General features: G+C 38.9%; 1 protein-coding gene across 1 annotated transcript; it reads left to right on the plus strand.

Moving 5' to 3' along the window:
* The first annotated feature begins 11594 nt into the window (after window positions 1–11594).
* On the plus strand, window positions 11595–13834 carry LOC125244171 (transmembrane protein 158). Its single transcript, XM_048154192.1, has one exon. The coding sequence runs from the start codon at window positions 12284–12286 to the stop codon at window positions 12944–12946; it is 663 nt and encodes a 220-aa protein (XP_048010149.1). The 5' UTR covers window positions 11595–12283; the 3' UTR covers window positions 12947–13834.
* Window positions 13835–18004: the final 4170 nt, after the last annotated feature.

Below are 18004 nucleotides of genomic sequence, written 5' to 3' on the forward strand. Positions count from 1 at the left end.
CGTGAAACTGCACCTGATGATTTGATTTGTTTTGTTTATATTAAAGTGGACCTATTGTTTTTGGTCTTTACTAGAACAGGTTTTCATGCTTGAATGTTCAAAAACACATTTTCTGTTTTTGAACATTCACTCTGTTTAACACACTGTTTAGTTCCTGTCACTATGAAACGTCTGGTCTGTATGTAATTAATAACATTAAATCAATTCATAAAGTATCATCCCTCTGTGCAACAAAATGGATGTTTACCCAGCATAATTTCCTCTGCTTTCCAATGCTAGAGGCATAAACATAAAAAAAAGAAGGAAAAAATACAAAAGCCCAGAAAGCTAGGAGTATAGATAATAATTCTTTTTATTAGTGATGTTTGCTAAGGTAACCATCGCTATTACTCAGGGGTTAGTAGCCCATAGGAATAATACTACTAATGCAGTGAAGTTTGTGTTAGCAAGCATCAGTAATTACAGTATGTCCTCTATATCGCCATATACCGTATAATGATTGAACAATAACTTTTAATATAGAAGCAATATGCACACATAGATGTGATTGAATCTTGCCTCAGTGTTATGAAGATCTCTTAGTCAGGATGTGAACTGGTTATAATTATGTGAAATGCCCATTTCCCTGATCCTATTTCCTCATTGCAGTCTCCTCGAGGGCCCAGGGCATCTGTGTGATTTTCACTCTGATGAATGATGTTCCCGCGGTGCCTCGGGCTCTGAGAATGAAGTCCAAATCTGAGATTAAATCTTCCTCCCTCATTTCCTTCACTTTCCTCTTCTATTTGTCCTGTTTAGCCCTGTGTTTGTAGTGACAGATCACTATTATCATCTTTTGCAACCTGATCTCATGAGAGAACATAGTTTGTACAATGTGATTTGAACAATTTTTAGAAAAAAAGTAAGCATGAAGGTCCACCCTGAACATAACCATCAGTGGGGTGTAAGAAGATGAAATTGTACAAATTCATAGGAATTAAGTTTCCAATTCATCAAAAACATAAAACAGCCACATACTGCCATGTAAGTGTGTTGTCGCTCCTTCAATTAATACTTTTACTTGCACCCTTAAAAGATAATTACAGCAGTTCATGTGCTATTGGAAATTTCCTTCTTCCATTTCTGAAGCTGTGATTATGAGCCTGTCGCGTTCAAGTGCTCTTGCCAGATAGAATTGGAATTATGGACAACAGCAGGTTTATTCATGCCTAATTCTTCAGAAAATCTTATTAAAACCAAAATGTATTGAAGATATTTAATTTTGAATAAAATTTAGTGTCCCATTAGTTGACAACCATAAACATTCATTGCATTCATCTTGTCAGCTTGCTTACGGTTCTGTAATTTCGGTCAAATACAGGCTACTATTTTTTCTCTGTGTATAAAACATATAATGTGCTTCAAATGGCTTTTCTTATATATTCTGGCCAAATGCCAGAAATGCCCCCCTTCCTCGTCCAGAGTCCAGAGGTGACTCCCTTCCTTGTCGATAGCCCAGAGATGGCTCCAGTCCCTGAGTCCACTCCAGTGTTGCTCCAGTCCCTGAGTTCGCTCCAGAGCCCGCTCCAGTCCCTGAGCCTGCTTCAGTACCATGCCCCTTACTATCCCGAGCTGCCTGCACCACCATGGGCCCCTGCGAGGGTTACCTCTCATGACTGTTACACGGGCAGATTCTTTCACCTCGTCGTCACGAGTCCCTTGAGTGACAAGATCATCAAGGCTGTGTACCGGACTGGGGTTAACATTGTTGATCCTAGAGAACTCCTTGGTCTCACCGGATTGGACTGGAGAGAGGCCATCTACTCCCCTGTATGTATAACAGCCAGCCCCAGAATCTCATCCTAAGATGGCCGCCATTCCGAAGCCTCGACCGGTCATGACCGCCATCCCAGTGTCTCATCCTAAAATGGCCACCAGTCCACAATCCTGTCCTAATCTGGTCCTGCCATTCCAGAGTCTCGTCCCATCATGCCTGCCCTTCCAGAGTCTCATCCCGTCATGGCCGCCATTCCAGAGCCTCATCCCATCATGCCTGCCCTTCTAGAGTCTCATCCTTTCATGGCCACCATTCCAGAGTCTTGTCCCGCCATGGCAGCCGTGTCTGAGCCCTCAGCCAAAATGGCCACTACACCTGAGCCCTCAGCGAAGATGGCCGCTGTGTCTGAATCCTCAGCCAAGATGGCTGCCATATCTGAGCCCTCAGCCAAAACAGCCACCACTGCACCTATGACTCTAACTCCCTTCCTCGCCCAGGATCCAGAAATGCCCCCCTTCCTCGTCCAGAGTCCAGAGGTGACTCCCTTCCTCGTCGATAGCCCAGAGATGGCTCCAGTCCCTGAGTCCACTCCAGTGTCAGCTCCAGCCGTTGAGCCTGCTTCAGTATCATGCCCCTTGCTATCCCGAGCCACCTGCACCTTCATGGGCCCCTGAGAGGGTTACCTCTCATGACTCCAGGATGCCCTCCCTCCCTGGTTGAACTATCTACGATGCGAGGACATGCCTACCGGGAGGGGGGAGTACTGTCACAGTCACTCTCTGTCACCAGCTCAACAGCTCTGTCTGCCATCCTCTGTTCCCCATTGTTGCCTGCCTGGATCTTCAGTTCGCCTGTCACCTTCACCGCTCACCACCTGCACAGAGAAAACAATATTACCACCAACTCTTCAGAAAATCTATCATCAGCCTCATATCCCTACCTGTTTTGCATTCCCGCTCTGCTTCCCTTGCCAGTAAGACTTGTTATTTTGTACTCACCTCGTCTGTCCTCTTCTGTTCATGACAGAGGGACCCTAGTTTAGGGGCATTATGTATTTTACTGAAGGTCAAAAACACCCAGGGCACCATGACAAACCACCCAGCGGTGTTCTAGCTGCTTAGCAATGTGTTGAAAACCTCAAACCTATACCCTAGCAACCAACACCCTGGTGACTTTTTTGCTGACAAGGAGCATTCAAGTTTCTCAAGAAAATAATTTAAAAAAATGTAGTTGTATTACTATTATGAGGGCTTTTATCAGAACGCTGCTTGCCTAAATGTTTTTTTTTTTTTTTTTTTTAGCTCAATTATTCTTCTAAAAGAACGCTGCTTGCCTAAATGTTTTTTTTTTTTTTTTTTTTTTTTTTTTTAGCTCAATTATTCTTCTAAAAGCATCTATTTGCATTTTCACAATACTGAATTTTGACTCTAACAGCTCCATTATTTGTAAATTATCCATTTGATTTCATAGCTATTCTTTTGCAGATGGACATATTCCTTCTTTACATTTGAAATTTAAGGTTCTTCATCTGTAGGTTTGCTTTCCCAGATGGCTTTGTCTTTCTACTCTGGTTTATCATGAAGTGATGGATGAAGGAAAATCAAGTATTGAGTAAAATAAAATATAATTTTAATCTAATAAAATGTTACTCCAGTAAAATTATTAGTACTTATTTTACATTTTACTAAAAGTACAAAAGTACTTGATTGTTAATGTACTTAAGGATTAAAAGTATAAAAAGTACTGATCGATGAACCATATTCTAGCCAGCACTAGTCAGACTAGTCATTAGTCAGCACTAATAAGAAAGATTACTGCATGCATTTATTGATCTGCAAATAAGCAGACTTTTTATTTTATTACTGACATTTATTATATACTGACACATTAAACTTAAATATACTCAATATCAATTTAGGTTACTGATAATTCAACTGTGCAACAAGTAAAAACAAGGAAAAATGTGTTAACATTTCAAGAGGAACAAAATGCAAACATGCTAGTTTTATATAATTTGAAACTGCTACAGGAGTGGGGAAGATACATGAATATTAATTTGGATTATTAAATGTAGTGAAGTAAAAGCACAATGCTTTGGAATGTAGTGAAGTAAAAATTTCCTAAAATAAAAATACTCTGATAAGGTACAAATACTTACTGAAGTACAGTAACCAACTGTCCACCACTGTTAACATGATTGTGGAGGATGAGTAAGTTTAATTATCTCATAGAAATGACTGAATATTAAGAACTATTCCTGTTTATTTTGCTCATTGATCTGATTGACGAGGACCACAAAAGGACAGAACAGAGAAAGTATTCACATCCTGCTGAGTTTTAGCCTTATAATAATAGCGTAGTACACGGCTCTCTGGAATTGTTGATTATGAATGGTCATTGTCTTTGCTTAACAATCACAGATCTCAGAAACAAAGAAAGCTTATCGCAGTGGAAAAGGAAGCAATGCAGCAATGCAGATATAAATGTTATATCTAATCCAAGCCCTAAGATTTTTAAAAGCATCATCCAAAACTAAATATGGAAGCATTATGAAAACATGCCCTCCTCAGAGCAGCAGCCCAAGAGGAGCTTGTCCTGTGATTGTGTGATGTGTAATCAGTGTTTTTGATGTTTTCCATCACTGTTCCTGTGGATTATCATGCTGACAGATCCGTCACTCCCCTGTGTGCGCATCAGTCTCATCTCTCTGCTCTTTCCCCTTCCTGCTTCTCATTAATTAATATTACTAATTAGCGTCCTGATCATTTGGTATACTCAAGGGGATTGGTCCCAAGACTTATGTGCTGCATATTGCCAGTCTCAACTTTCAGAGTCTAGCCATTTTATTCAGTCAACATCATCCAATAAAGGTCAGATGTGTCATTTATTCATTGTTAAGATCATTTCTCGTTTCTCTTTTTAAGGTCATCATGAAATTCCAGAGGCAACCATTCTTATTTTCCAAGTGAATATTCAACATGAAAAGATGAGGAGCAGGACTTGATTCTTCAAATTGAAAAAATTGTGTAAACTTGAAAAACAGGAAAAGGAGTTACATTTGTGATGTCAGCCAGAAGAAAAGTTGTTTCTATATTTAAAAAAAATATATATATTTAGCATGCACCAATAAATCAAGCACAATATAAAACTAATAATGCTTTTAAAATAAATTTGACTCTGGTGCTTTCAGGAACTAGGGAAACCTGTTTGGAAACAATCATTAGGCAAAAATCACTTTTAGTGATTCAAACTCTAAAGGCCTGAAGTTACTCACTGCAAAGCTCTTTTTGCGTTCTTCGCTCAGCAGTAAAAAGAAGTTGGAAATAACTTTGCAATCATAGCAACGTAGATATGTTTGCACCAGCTCTGTAATTCGGCAGTAAAGTCACATCATGTTTATTTATATAGCACTTTATATAATATAATGCCTTAAAGGATTGGTTCACTTTTAAATTAAATTTTCCTGATAATTTACTCACCCCCATGTCATCCAAGATGTTCATGTCTTTCTTTTTTCAGTCAAAAAGAAATGAAGGTTTTTGATGAAAACATTCCAGGATTTTTCTCCATATAGTGGACTTCACTGGGGTTCAACGAGTTGAAGGTCCAAATGTGAGTTTCAGTGCAGCTTCAAAGAGCTCTACATGATCCCAGATGAGGAATAAGGGTCTTATCTAGAAAAAAAAGATTTAAAAAAAACAATTATATACTTTTTAACCACAAATGCTCGTCTTGCACTGCTCTGTGATGCTCCACGCATTATGTAATCATGTTGGAAAGGTCACGCATGACGTAGGTGGAAGTACCGCAGTAGGGTAAAAATGTCATTTTCTCCTTCAACTTCAAAATCATCCGACATCGCTGTTTTACCTTTTTTTTTTGTAAAGAGCGTTTAACTTAGTCTTTGCATGTTCACTTTGTAGACACTGGATCGGTACTTTCGCCTACGTCACACGTGACCTTTCCATCATGATTACGTAATGCATGGTGCATCGCAGAGCAGTGCAAGATGAGCATTTGCTCTTTATTTTTTAGAAAATGTCTGATGGTTTCTCTAGATAAGACTCTTATTCCTCGTCTGGGATCATGTAGAGCTCTTTGAAGTCAACCCGTTGAACCCCAGTGAAGTCCACTATATGGAGAAAAATCCTGGAATGTAAAAAAAACCTTAATTTCTTTCTGGCTGAAGAAAGAAAGACATAAACATCTTGGATGACATGGGGGTGAGTAAATTATCAGGAAATTTTCATTCTGAAGTGAACTAATAATTTAATTAATTAAACATGAAGAATAGAATTGCAACTTCAATTTCTATAAGGCAGGTCTCCAGCATGTTTTTACTCACGTCTGACCTCGACAGACTGAACAGAAGAAATAAACAGAAGTTTTTTTATGTCAAATAAGGCGGGGCCCCATGGTCACACCTACCTATTACATCATCGACACAAGGACCAATGGTAGTTTGAAGGTGTTTACCAGCCAGGGGTACGTTTCCCAAAGCGAACTATGGTCGCAAGTTCCGTCGTTACCAATAGAGTTCAATGGGACTTACGACCATGGTTCACCAACGATGCTTTCGGGAAACTCACCCCAGAGTGACTTTTCTGAAAAGTTTGCTTTGGCAAGCCGTTTGGAACTTCCAAAGCGAACTCCAAACTAACTTGGCCTGATTTTGTTCTAAATGTATGGAGTTCCTAAAGGGACATGAAGAAAAAAAATGCTTTAGTTTTGTATTCCCCTGAGGACCTTTGCCTTCCCACAAAACATTTTGCGAGTGATCTCAAACCTTCTCGACAGAGCGCAAAAGCATTGACAAATAATTTTTCATTTCATGTGATATTTTTTTCATCACCATGTCCCTTTAGGGGCTTCGTAAAATGACGTCACACCAGTTTGTTTTTTGATTTCACTTGAAGTATATCGGAGCCTTACTAATAACCCTTCATGCTGAGTTCCTTATTCCAGTCCTTTAAATCTGTACCACAGCAGACTCTGCATATTGACAGAGGTATTCTGGTTACTGTGTTTTGACGGGACAGAGGAACAATCAGTCTTTAGTGGCGTGAAGGAAATGCAAGACCCGTAATCAATGAAACACCTAGAGCCTAATCCACACAGGAACTTGAACTGGCAGGGGGAAAAACAATTGACAGCCAATACCTAATTACAGTAAGTCAAGAGTAAATGTGTGCGTTTTCTTTTTTCAGAAAGTGGGCTTCTTCAAAAAGCCAAAGCAACCGAGAATCTACGGATATGTCTCTCTCTTTCCTGATGTTAAAAAGAAAAGAAATATTCTGAATCTTTCATACATTCTGCTTTGACAAAGGAGGCTTTTATCTTGGTCCCATTAGCATTTTTGGCACTGAGCAATTTACATTTTTATAGCATAATTAATGAACAAGAAAGCCATTTACATTTTTCCTCTGTTCACTGCCACACTGTGTGGAGCATATTTTATTTCAGTGGCCAGTATTTGGGAATTTGGACGGTGTGAAGGAAAGGGATCGGCAAAGTGAGAGGATGAATAATCCATTCTGCTTTAAAATCCAGCATGGAGGGCAGACAGGAGTTCATCTTTCAGGTGCAAATGGAGGTAATGTGTTCGTCACATAAGCTGGCTCTCGCTTCAAACGGCAGGCGGTACTCAAGCACTAATTAAGCCATTTAAACATCCCTGAAGAAAACTACTCATACATGCTTCATATATGTATTCCTCAGAAAAGCAATTAGCAATATATTTATAATCTCACAGAGACGAGATGTTGTAAAATTCTTATTAACGTAACATCATTCAAATATTCTTTACTTCAGTATGCATATTGTAAAGAAGTTCATTGTAAAGTTCATTCCACAATGAATCAGTGCTGAACTTCTCATGACTCATTTTTATGCCTCAGGGTCCATAAACAAATGAATATTTGCTGAGATGTTCCCTCAGATAAAAAAAATCCCTCAAAGGTTCATGTTGGTTAACCTTAATCTTTATACAGTACATCAATCTCAACATGTTTTTCAGCAGTTTAATTAAAATTCGGTTTGATATTTTTGTACTGTAACAGAGAAAAACAATAAGGCTGAAACATTTTATTATTTGCATTGATTTGTTTTTCTTAAAAAGAATAACAACTATTGACACACTTCTGTTTGAAATGATGATGATTAACATGCAATTTAGTGACATGAAAACCATAAAACAGGAAATGATAGAGGACCCCTGTAAACATGTGAAAACAAATATGATTACACCAAATGAGATTTTTTAAGTCATTTAATCAAAAGCTTTGTTTTAAAGTTGTTGTTTTTTTCTATCTTGAACACTTATGTTTGTCACTGACCCAAATATAGCAGAAATTGGGGCTAGTTGCCATAATTTTACTTCAGTTAATATAGTTGCCATAGTTTAACATAAATCAGTCAATTGAGCACTAGTGTTGTAGTCTAGACCAAGTCGAGACCAAGACCAAGGCAGGGCGAGAACGAGTTGAGACCAAGACCAGATCAGCACTCAAATTCATCTGAAAGATCCACATTTACTGCCTGAGAAATGTCTTTTTTAATCAATAAATAGCTACAATTAGAATAATAAGAATAGTAATTAAATCATTAACAACTAAATTCATCGTTGCACTGCAGAGGAGGTACAGAAGCTGCATCTGAATTGGTAAAATTACAAATGTCTAAACAAAGTTTTGTTTATTGAACGTTTGTATAAAATCGATATCACATTTGGTGAAAACAGCTCTCTTGCTCTTGTTATATTGCTTTTTTAAAGGTGCCCTCGAATGGAAAATTGAATTTATCTTGGCATAGTCAAATAACAAGAGTTCAGTACATGGAAATGACATACAGTGAGTCTCAAACTCCATTGTTTCCTCCTTTTTATATAAATCTCATTTGTTTAAAAGACCACCGAAGAACAGGCGAATCTCAACATAACACCGACTGTTACGTAACACTCGGGGTGTACGCCCCAATATTTTCATATGCCAGCCCATGTTCCCAACATTATGAAAGGCATTAGACAAGGGCAGCCAGTAACGTCTGGATCTGCACAGGTGAATCAACAGACTAAGCAAGCAAGAACAATAGAGAAAAATGGCAGATGGAGCAATAATAACTGACATGATCCATGATATCATGATATTTTTAGTGATATTTGTAAATTGTCTTTCTAAATGTTTCGTTAGCATGTTGCTAATGTACTGTTAAATGTGGTTAAAGTTACCATCGTTTCTTACCTTATTCACGGAGACAAGAGCCGTCGCTATTTTCATTTTTTAAACACTTGCAGTCTGTATAATTCATAAACACATCTTCATTCTTTATAAATCTCTCCAACAGTGTAGCATTAGCCGTTAGCCACGGAGCACAGCCTCAAATTCATTCAGAATCAAATGTAAACAACATAACAGTATACAATACTCACATAATCCGACGCAGGCATGCAGTATGCAGGGGCGGACTGGCCATCTGTGTGATCTGGAGAATCACAGAACGGCCGGTACTCCAGGACGGCCGGCGGGCCGGCCCACCACCCGCCACATACGCAGTCATCTCCTGTTTTTTCCCCCACTAATCTATTTCACACTCCAGTACTGTAGGTGGCAGCAATGCACCTTTAAGTTGGATGCCAGCTGCACTGGCCGTGGCCGCCAAATAAAGGAGAAGAAGAAGTGGAAGAGTAGTTGCTACCTGTCTGATATGCAAAGAAAAAGTCGCCGTTCTAAGGGGCATTAACATATCGCGTCACATAAGCTGCCGCGCCGCATTCTCCTTCTTTCCAATGCGCTTTCGCTCCAGTGGCGTCTGTCGTTGCTGTGCAACCATGAGCCGCGCTCTCAATCGCTTCTATTATGAGCGCGCTTGCCTAAATTACAGTAAAAGCACTCAACTTTAAGTCACGAGCGTTGATGTAAACCACCGAAACGCGTCTGATGCAACCATTAAACGTTACCGATGCTCAAACGGCATCTTGGTCAAATGTGTCTCAGCTGTGTGAGCACAAGCGCTGCAGGTGTCTGTCAAGAAACAGAAGAGTGTACAAATGTATTCAGGGATTGTATTTGTTCAGTACAGTGTTGTTCAGTGCAAGATTTAATGTCATTTAAGCTAACATAAAGAAAGGGAAAATACTTCCACTAGATGTTAAAAAGTAATAATGTATCTAACAATGAGAGATTTTTATTTTTTGGCAAAATAAAGTTGATATATAGCTCCAGTTTTTTGTTTATTTCTGATCCCTCCATGCCACAAGTGTTGCTGGTTTTGTTCCTAAAATACTATTGTTTTTTTTTATTCCATGCACCTTGTTGGATGTGAGAAGTCGCACCAGACTATTGCAATTAATAGTATTATATTAGTAGTATTATATTAGTTTATTAGTAGTAGTATATTAGCAATAGTATTATATAATTATATTACACTCTGTAACAATGAGAGAGACACTGCTGTTTACATTTAGTATGGTAAATAAGATATTTATAGTATAGGTATAAAAATATTTTAGTAGGCCTAATGAAATTTGAAGTAAATGAGAAATAATGCAAAGGAAAGTAAATTTTCTGAAATGTTGCGCTTTCTTGCGCTTGAAGGTTAATATGGCCCTCCTATGAGGTGTCAATCACAGAAACGGCCCCCCGACAATTTGAGTTTGAGACCCCTGCTATACGAGTATTCAAGTTAATCAAGAGTAATATGCTTTTAACACAACATCTAGTCAACATCAGTGCTATTGCTATAATTTGGATGGTAGTATCATGAGCCACATCAATTAAAGTCTTGTGACACTCATGCCAGGCGTTATTGTTGTTGTTGTTGAGTTTCCGCACGCTGATTGCTTTGGGCCGGGCCTAGTCAAAGTCCAGGGCCGTTTTTTAGTCCCAGTGTGTCCCTGGCAGTATGCATGACGAACACTTTGTAAAGATCCATTTGAGTGTTATATTAGCTGTGTAAACTTTGTTTATGCACTGTTCAAGGCAAGCGCGAGCTCCGTGGGCGTGGAGCATGAGAATTAAAGGGCCAGTAGCCCTGAATCGGCTCATTTATAATGATGCCCCAAAATAGGCTGTTAAAAAAAATGAATTAAAAAAAATCTATGGGGTATTTTGAGCTGAAACTTCACAGACACATTCAGGGGACACCTTAGACTTATATTACATCTTTTTTTAAAAAGTTCTAGGGCACCTTTAATAATTATATCATATGGAGAAAAATCCAGATCTCATACAAGTTCTTTTTTGTTGCAGCAATATCTTGAATTTTATGGCCATTTGTTTTAATCCCTCATAAATGTCTTACCCGGTATACATAAATCAAATTAGAAATAAGTTATTGATTGCATTTGAAGCAATAAGTTTTATATCCAATCATAATGAACGATTTAGCGATATCCTCGCAATTGTGGTCTTGACCGGTCTTGAAATAAAATCCTGAGTCCTCTTCTGAGACCAAGACAAGATCGAGTACAAATGTGGTCGAGACCGACAGAAGACCAAGACCTTCAAAAAATGGTCTTAAGACCGGTCTCGAGTACTACACACAAAGCACAAAAAGCTATTGAACATTCCTGCCAGTTCTTTTACAGGTCATTAACACATGCTGATCTTTTGTGTTCTGTCTTTGTGTCACATTCTATGGGATAAAATGTCAGAAATTCACTATTAAAATGCCCTTTCAGCAACAGTTTAATAGTAAACCAGTTATATAATAAAAATCACATGTAAAGGATACCATTGTTTTGTGACAACTTGTGCCTTGTCCTGAGAACACAATTCTCAGGACAGAAGTGTGGTTTTATTGTTCACCTCTCACTCAATAGATAATACAAAAATAAGTTGATGTTGAAATTTAAATAATTGAAAAACGAATCAGTTTTGAACTAAGTGTTGGAAACCAACATGCAAAATGACTCAAAACTGTATAAAGTTAGGTCTCTGCTAAATAAAGGTTCTTTATTGGCATTGATGGAACTTTTAACTTCCATAAAATCTTTCAATTCCACAAAAGGTTCTTTATAGTGAAAAAAGTTTATTTAAATCATTAAAATGTTCTTCATCTAGAAGAATACAAATTTTTCTTTTTTTTTTTTTTTTTTAAGAAAGGTTCTTTGGGGAACCAAAATGTATGGCATCTCTGTAAAAAGTCCCCTTTTGGAACCTAAATCCTAAAGGGTATCTATCTTCAGTGGGTGAAATTGTCTTTCTGAGCCCACGTGATATCCTACTGTCATCTGAAGTGTACAGTTGACTCTGCCGTGAAGCCTCCTACCCCTGTCGACGAGCTGAAGCAGTGAGGTGAAGGAACAGAACTCTGCTTTCTAGACAGACACACACTGAAGCGCAACTGTGCGCTCGGGCACTTCGCTCTCTGAGCGCGCAGAAGCAGCAGCAGCAGCAGCACGTCCACGGAAGCGCACAGGACACACGCGTAACTGATGGAGCAGATATATGACGGACTGCTCAGCATCTACCACGGAATAAAGAGCGAGTGCGAGACCACCATGCGCCTGGAGGAACCGCGCGCTCTGCCATGCTGAGCATCTCCCTCACTCTCCTACTGGCTCTGACCGCTACCGCCCGCTGCTCCAACAGCTGGAGCGACGAGGACCTGCTGCTGCCGCCCATCAACTCCTCCGGCAGATTCCTGGCCAGCCTGGAAGTGGATGTGGGCTACTCGAAGAGATCCGTGGAGGAGCCCGAAGCCTCCTCGCAGTGCAACGTGAGCGTGGAGAGACTCCCCACCAAACTCGTGGCGCGCTGGGACAGCAACTTCGGCTTCCAGTGCGACGTGCTCATGTACACCACCAACAACCACGGCAAGGCGTTCTTCTCCGCCGCCTTCAACCGCGCGATCTCGCCGGTGTACATCGAGCACCTGGGCGTCACGGGCGGCCAGCAGGAGTTCCGCCTGTGCGTCGGATGCGGTCTGTCCAGGTACCGGAGATTCAGACGGGGCAGGTCAGAGGGTCAGCAGACGGGCGACTCCGTGCATTTCTGCTGCGTGGATTTCGCTCTGGACGAGCTGAAGGGGGACCGGAGCTGGAGGCTCAACCGCAAACCCATCGAATCCACTCTGGTGGCTTGTTTCATGACTTTAGTCATCATAATATGGAGCGTCGCTGCCCTCATATGGCCAGTTCCCATTATCGCAGGATTTCTGCCCAATGGAATGGAGCAGAGAAGGCCGAGGTAATAGAATAGAAATTAGCACCTTTATCTACAATAAAGGAGTTCCTAAATTAGTCGACTTGCCAAACGTTTTATGCTTAGTGGCAAAACATGTCATATATTTGCTTAAACAGTATTCTCGTGTTTGAAACGGCTATTATACCCACATCTCCTGAATGGACTGAGATATTTTACTAGATTTGCTTTTATAAATTGATTGTTATAGAAATACATTATAAATGTGATTCTCAGATGTAATTTCAAATGTTTGTAATGTTTTTATCTGAAGATTCCTGACTGATTTCAAGTGTTTATAGCGTTTGAATAAAATATGGAGTGTGTCTCAGGAAAAACAAAGCTCTTTACAATGTGTGTAAATGCATTTTGCGACTCTAGTTAGTTGGTGAATTAATACGAAAACACATGATATTTCAGTTACACTCGTAAAAATGAAGGTTCTTTGTTGGCATGGATGGTCCCATGAAGAACCTTTAACATCCATTCCACAAATGGTTCATAGGAGAAAAATGCTTTATCGATTATTATTATTATATGTTAGTTTTGTTCGTTTGTTTTTTAAGAACTGTTGAGTGAAAGGTTCTTTGAGGAACCTAAAATGGTTCTTCTCTAGGATCATTCCAGAAAAAACAAAACAAAAACAACAACTTTATTTTTAAGAGTGTTGCACTTTTAAAAGTTTGAGGACAGATTTCTTGTGTTTGTATTTGTTTGCATAAATAATAATAGGACGTGATTGACATTTCTTTAATGTTGAAAACTCAACTATAGCTTGAGCAACAAGGTGACAGGCAATCCATTTGTAAACAATGAAGTGAACAAATTTGTATAAGGTTTATACTTTGTAGATCTGTCATAATTGTTATTTGTAGTATCAATAAATTCATAAAATATTCCTTTGTGGAGATTTTGTAGCAGAGGCAGATTCACTCTGTTGTTTTGTAATTCACAGCAAGGATACAAAATCTGCAATAAAAGTATGAATATAGCTGAAAGCGGCGAACAAAAACCACCAAAGACTGACGTACGTCTTTCCAAATATTTTGTGTTTTTACTGAAAAGTCATACTGTACGTGTGATGAAACAGCTCAAAGAATATCGTAGTTCTAAGAGACAACTGACTTTCAAAAAAAGCCATTAAAGCGGACCCTCTTGTGGTCCTTCATCTCTCACATTGAGATAAATATATGCCCTCTGCATTATAGAAAATTAGCTGTTAGCCCCATAAGCATCAGAACTGAATGAAATACGTAAAGTTTGTACATTGCATTGACAACACATAATTAACCCTAAATCTCCTCAAGTAAATGAATCAAAATTCTTCTGATAACTTTTTAACTGGAATATCTTGAGATGGTGCAAACCTAGTTTAGTGCAAATCAGACAAACGGCATATAGCATTAATGTATTTGTGGGATGTGTTTTACTTATCTTCACACTGTACATTGTTGTCTTTTTTGAACAACAAATAAAGACACAAATACAAAGACAACCTACATCAATATTAATATATATATACACTGATCAGGCATAACATTATGAGCACTGACAGGTGAATAACTCTGATTCTCTCTTCATCACGGCACCTGTTAGTGGGTGGATATATTAGGCAGCAAGTGAACATTTTGTCCTCAAAGTTGATGTGTTAGAAGCAGGAAAAATGGACAAGCGTAAGGATTTGAGTGAGTTTGACGAGGGCCAAATTGTGATGGCTAGACGATTGGGTCAGAGCATCTCCAAAACTGCAGCTCTTGTGGGGTGTTCCCGGTCTGCAGTGGTCAGTATCTATCAAAAGTGCTCCAAGGAAGGAACAGTGGTGAACCGGCGACAGGGTCATGGGCGGTCAAGACTCCTTGATGCACGTGGGGAGCGAAGGCTGGCCCGTGTGGTCCGACCCATCAGACGAGCTCCTGTAGCTCAAATTGCTCAAGAAGTTAATGCTGGTTCTGATAGAAAGGTGTCAGAATACACAGTGCATCACAGTTTGTTGCGTATGGAGCTGCATAGCTGCAGACCAGTCAGGGTGTCCATGCTGACCCCTGTCCACCACCGAAAGTGCCAACAGTGGACACGTGAGCATCAGAACTGGACCACGGAGCAATGGAAGAAGGTGGCTTTCAGGAATAGTTTGAGGTGTTGACATGGCCTCCAAATTCCCCAGATCTAAATCCAATCGAGCATCTGTGGGATGTGCTGAACAAACAAGTCCGATCCATGGAGGCTCCACCTGCTAGGCCTGTCACGATAACTACTTTTTGTTGTGCGATATATTGTTCCAGAAATAATTGCGATAAACAATATTATTGTCATTTTAAGACCATTGCATGCCACTGAATATATAATCATAAAATAAAAGCATAATAATGCAAGTAGGCCTACACACTTTCAAATGACAACAACCATTTAATTCTTTAGATCATGGAAATGAAGGATCAAAAAATGTAATATCCTAAATAAAAAACTTGAATAAATGGTAAATATTTTCTAAAAAAGTGCAAAGTAACAAGTAAAAAAAAAAAAAATCTGCAAATGCACAAAAGGCACCATGGAGAATTTCCATTTACAGATTTTTTCCCTGACAGTCTTTTCTCAGTAAAGTAAGGGTGCACTTTTGCTGTAAACACAAACCCTACTTAGCAGCCAGATCTCCGTCTGAACAAAGACATTTATATTTGCACCAGAACAGTGGATTGTGGCTTTGAAATTGAGAGCATTCTTCCAAACTGTCTGTAGTTGTCAGGAAAACACTATAATGCCTGATTGGCAAAATGTTGGTGACATTCATTATAATCTAAACATAATGGGCGATATATTGTGTCACCAAAAATTATTGAGGTCATGTACATATATTGCACGATAAGTCGATATATTGATTATTGCGACAGGCCTACCACCTGCTGATCTGCTGCTAACATCTTGGTCCAGATACCACAGCACACCTTCAGGGGTCTAGAGGAGTCCATGCTTCGACGGGTCAGGGCTGTTTTGGCAGCAAAAGGGGGACCAACACAATATTAGGAAGTTGTCATGTTTGGTTAGATTAAAACAAACCCTGGTGCGATTGCTCGGTTGGTGCGGTTCAGTTGAGCATGTGTGAACGCTGCCATTTGAACCCTGGTGCGCACCAAACAAGCGGACCGAGACCGCTGAAAAGATGGTCTCGGTCCGCTTCCAAACGAACTCTGGTGCAGTTCGAATGATATATGAACGCAACACGGACCAAAGACATGTAAATGAACCAAAAACAGGAAGAAGAGACCCTAAAAATGTCAGAATCAGTTCCGTCTCAAAATAGGCAATACGTCATAAAATCCGACCAATCACGTTGTGTATGTATCCCTATGCCTTAAGGTTCGGTATCTTTTGGTTCGGTGATAAAAATGCCAATCTGAACGCTAATCGGACCAGGACTAAATGTTTTTTTTCCTTCTTTGGTCCGGACCAAATTAACCAAACGAACCGAACTACAAGTGTGAACGCATCCTTAATGTTATGCCTGATCGGTGTATATAAGGGTACAACGGGCCTAAAGGCACGCCTTTAGAAAAATGAGCTTCTCACTACTCCCATAGTATATGATTGTAGAAAAAATATATGTGTGTATTGAACATTTATGGAGCAACAGATTTTGTATGAAAATAAATCATAAAAGTGGTTTTGTAATATGGGGTGGGAGGGGGGCCTTTTACCCCACAGACACACGGGGTGTCTGCATGGAGCATGGAGCAAAAGACACACAGTATTCATACAAATACTAGCTAAAATAATATGTTTTTAATAATGTCTAACTTAATACTTGTTCAAAACAATCACTTTTTTTTTTTTAGCAAAGTTTGTACTATTTTCTGTTTAGAATTATTTTTTTGTTCAATAAATATGTTGTCATTAAAATATGTTTATACAAATATATTTTAAAAATATAGAAACAAAATAATTTTAAAAGGTAAAGATTCTGGAAGCATTGAAGGAGATCCCGTAAAATTGAATATACAGTAGTAACAATACATTACATTTTATTACATGATACGATTAATATCATATTTTTTTAAATATGAAGGTTTCATTATAAATATGGTGATTAAATGTAAGGAGAACATCCAACTCGATATATAATATTTACCATAATTAACATGATAATAAACAGCTGGCTGATTTTCCATTTGTTGACATGACATGGATTCAGATGGTGAATATCATATATCAAGTTGTGTGTCCACCTTGTGATAATCACCATATTTATAATGAAACCATCATTATACCCCAAATGCATTTTAGCCCAAATACCACACTTTTACATATTCTTCCATTGTTGAAAAAATGTTGCTTTAATTACCTTGAACAAAACTGAAAATCATTAAGAACACCTTTGTCTCAAAATATATATAATAATTTTAGCGATTGTTATTTGCTACTTACATCTACAAGATTTAAACAAACAAACAAACAAACAAACAAACAAACAAAAACATCAAATATTAGATCAAATTAGCACAGAATCGACTTTGCACTGCTGTTCTCGAGGATCAGCCAGATTTCCATGTGCATCTTGAGAAGCGGATGTTTAGGAAAGTGATGCGGCGAGTTTTTGTGCCATCTAGTGGTTTAGAGGGAAATAAAATCAAAGCCTTTTACCCCGTGGAGCCTTTAAAGGATTAGTTCACTTTTAAATACACTTTTCCTGATAAATTTACTCACCTCCATGTCATCCAAGATGTTCATGTCTTTCTTTCGTCAGTCGAAAAGAAATGAAGGTTTTTGAGGAAAACATTCCAAGATTTTTCTCCATATAGTGCATTTCAATGGCTACCAACAGATTGAAGGTCCAAACTGCAGTTTCAGTGCAGCTTCAAGAGCTTTAAACGATACCAGATGAGTAATAAGGGTCTTATCTAGCGAATCGATCGGTCATTTTCGAAGAAAAATACAACCGTTTATGCTTTATAAACAAAATATCGCCTTGAACGTACTTTCCACTTCCGCATTCTTCATAACGCTTACGCTGAATGTCCTACGCCTTCCCTATTCTACTTACGGAACGAACGCGGCTCCAGTTTTGTTTTTTTCC

This window comes from Megalobrama amblycephala, linkage group LG13, assembly GCF_018812025.1.
Source record: "Megalobrama amblycephala isolate DHTTF-2021 linkage group LG13, ASM1881202v1, whole genome shotgun sequence".
NCBI lineage: Eukaryota > Metazoa > Chordata > Actinopteri > Cypriniformes > Xenocyprididae > Megalobrama > Megalobrama amblycephala.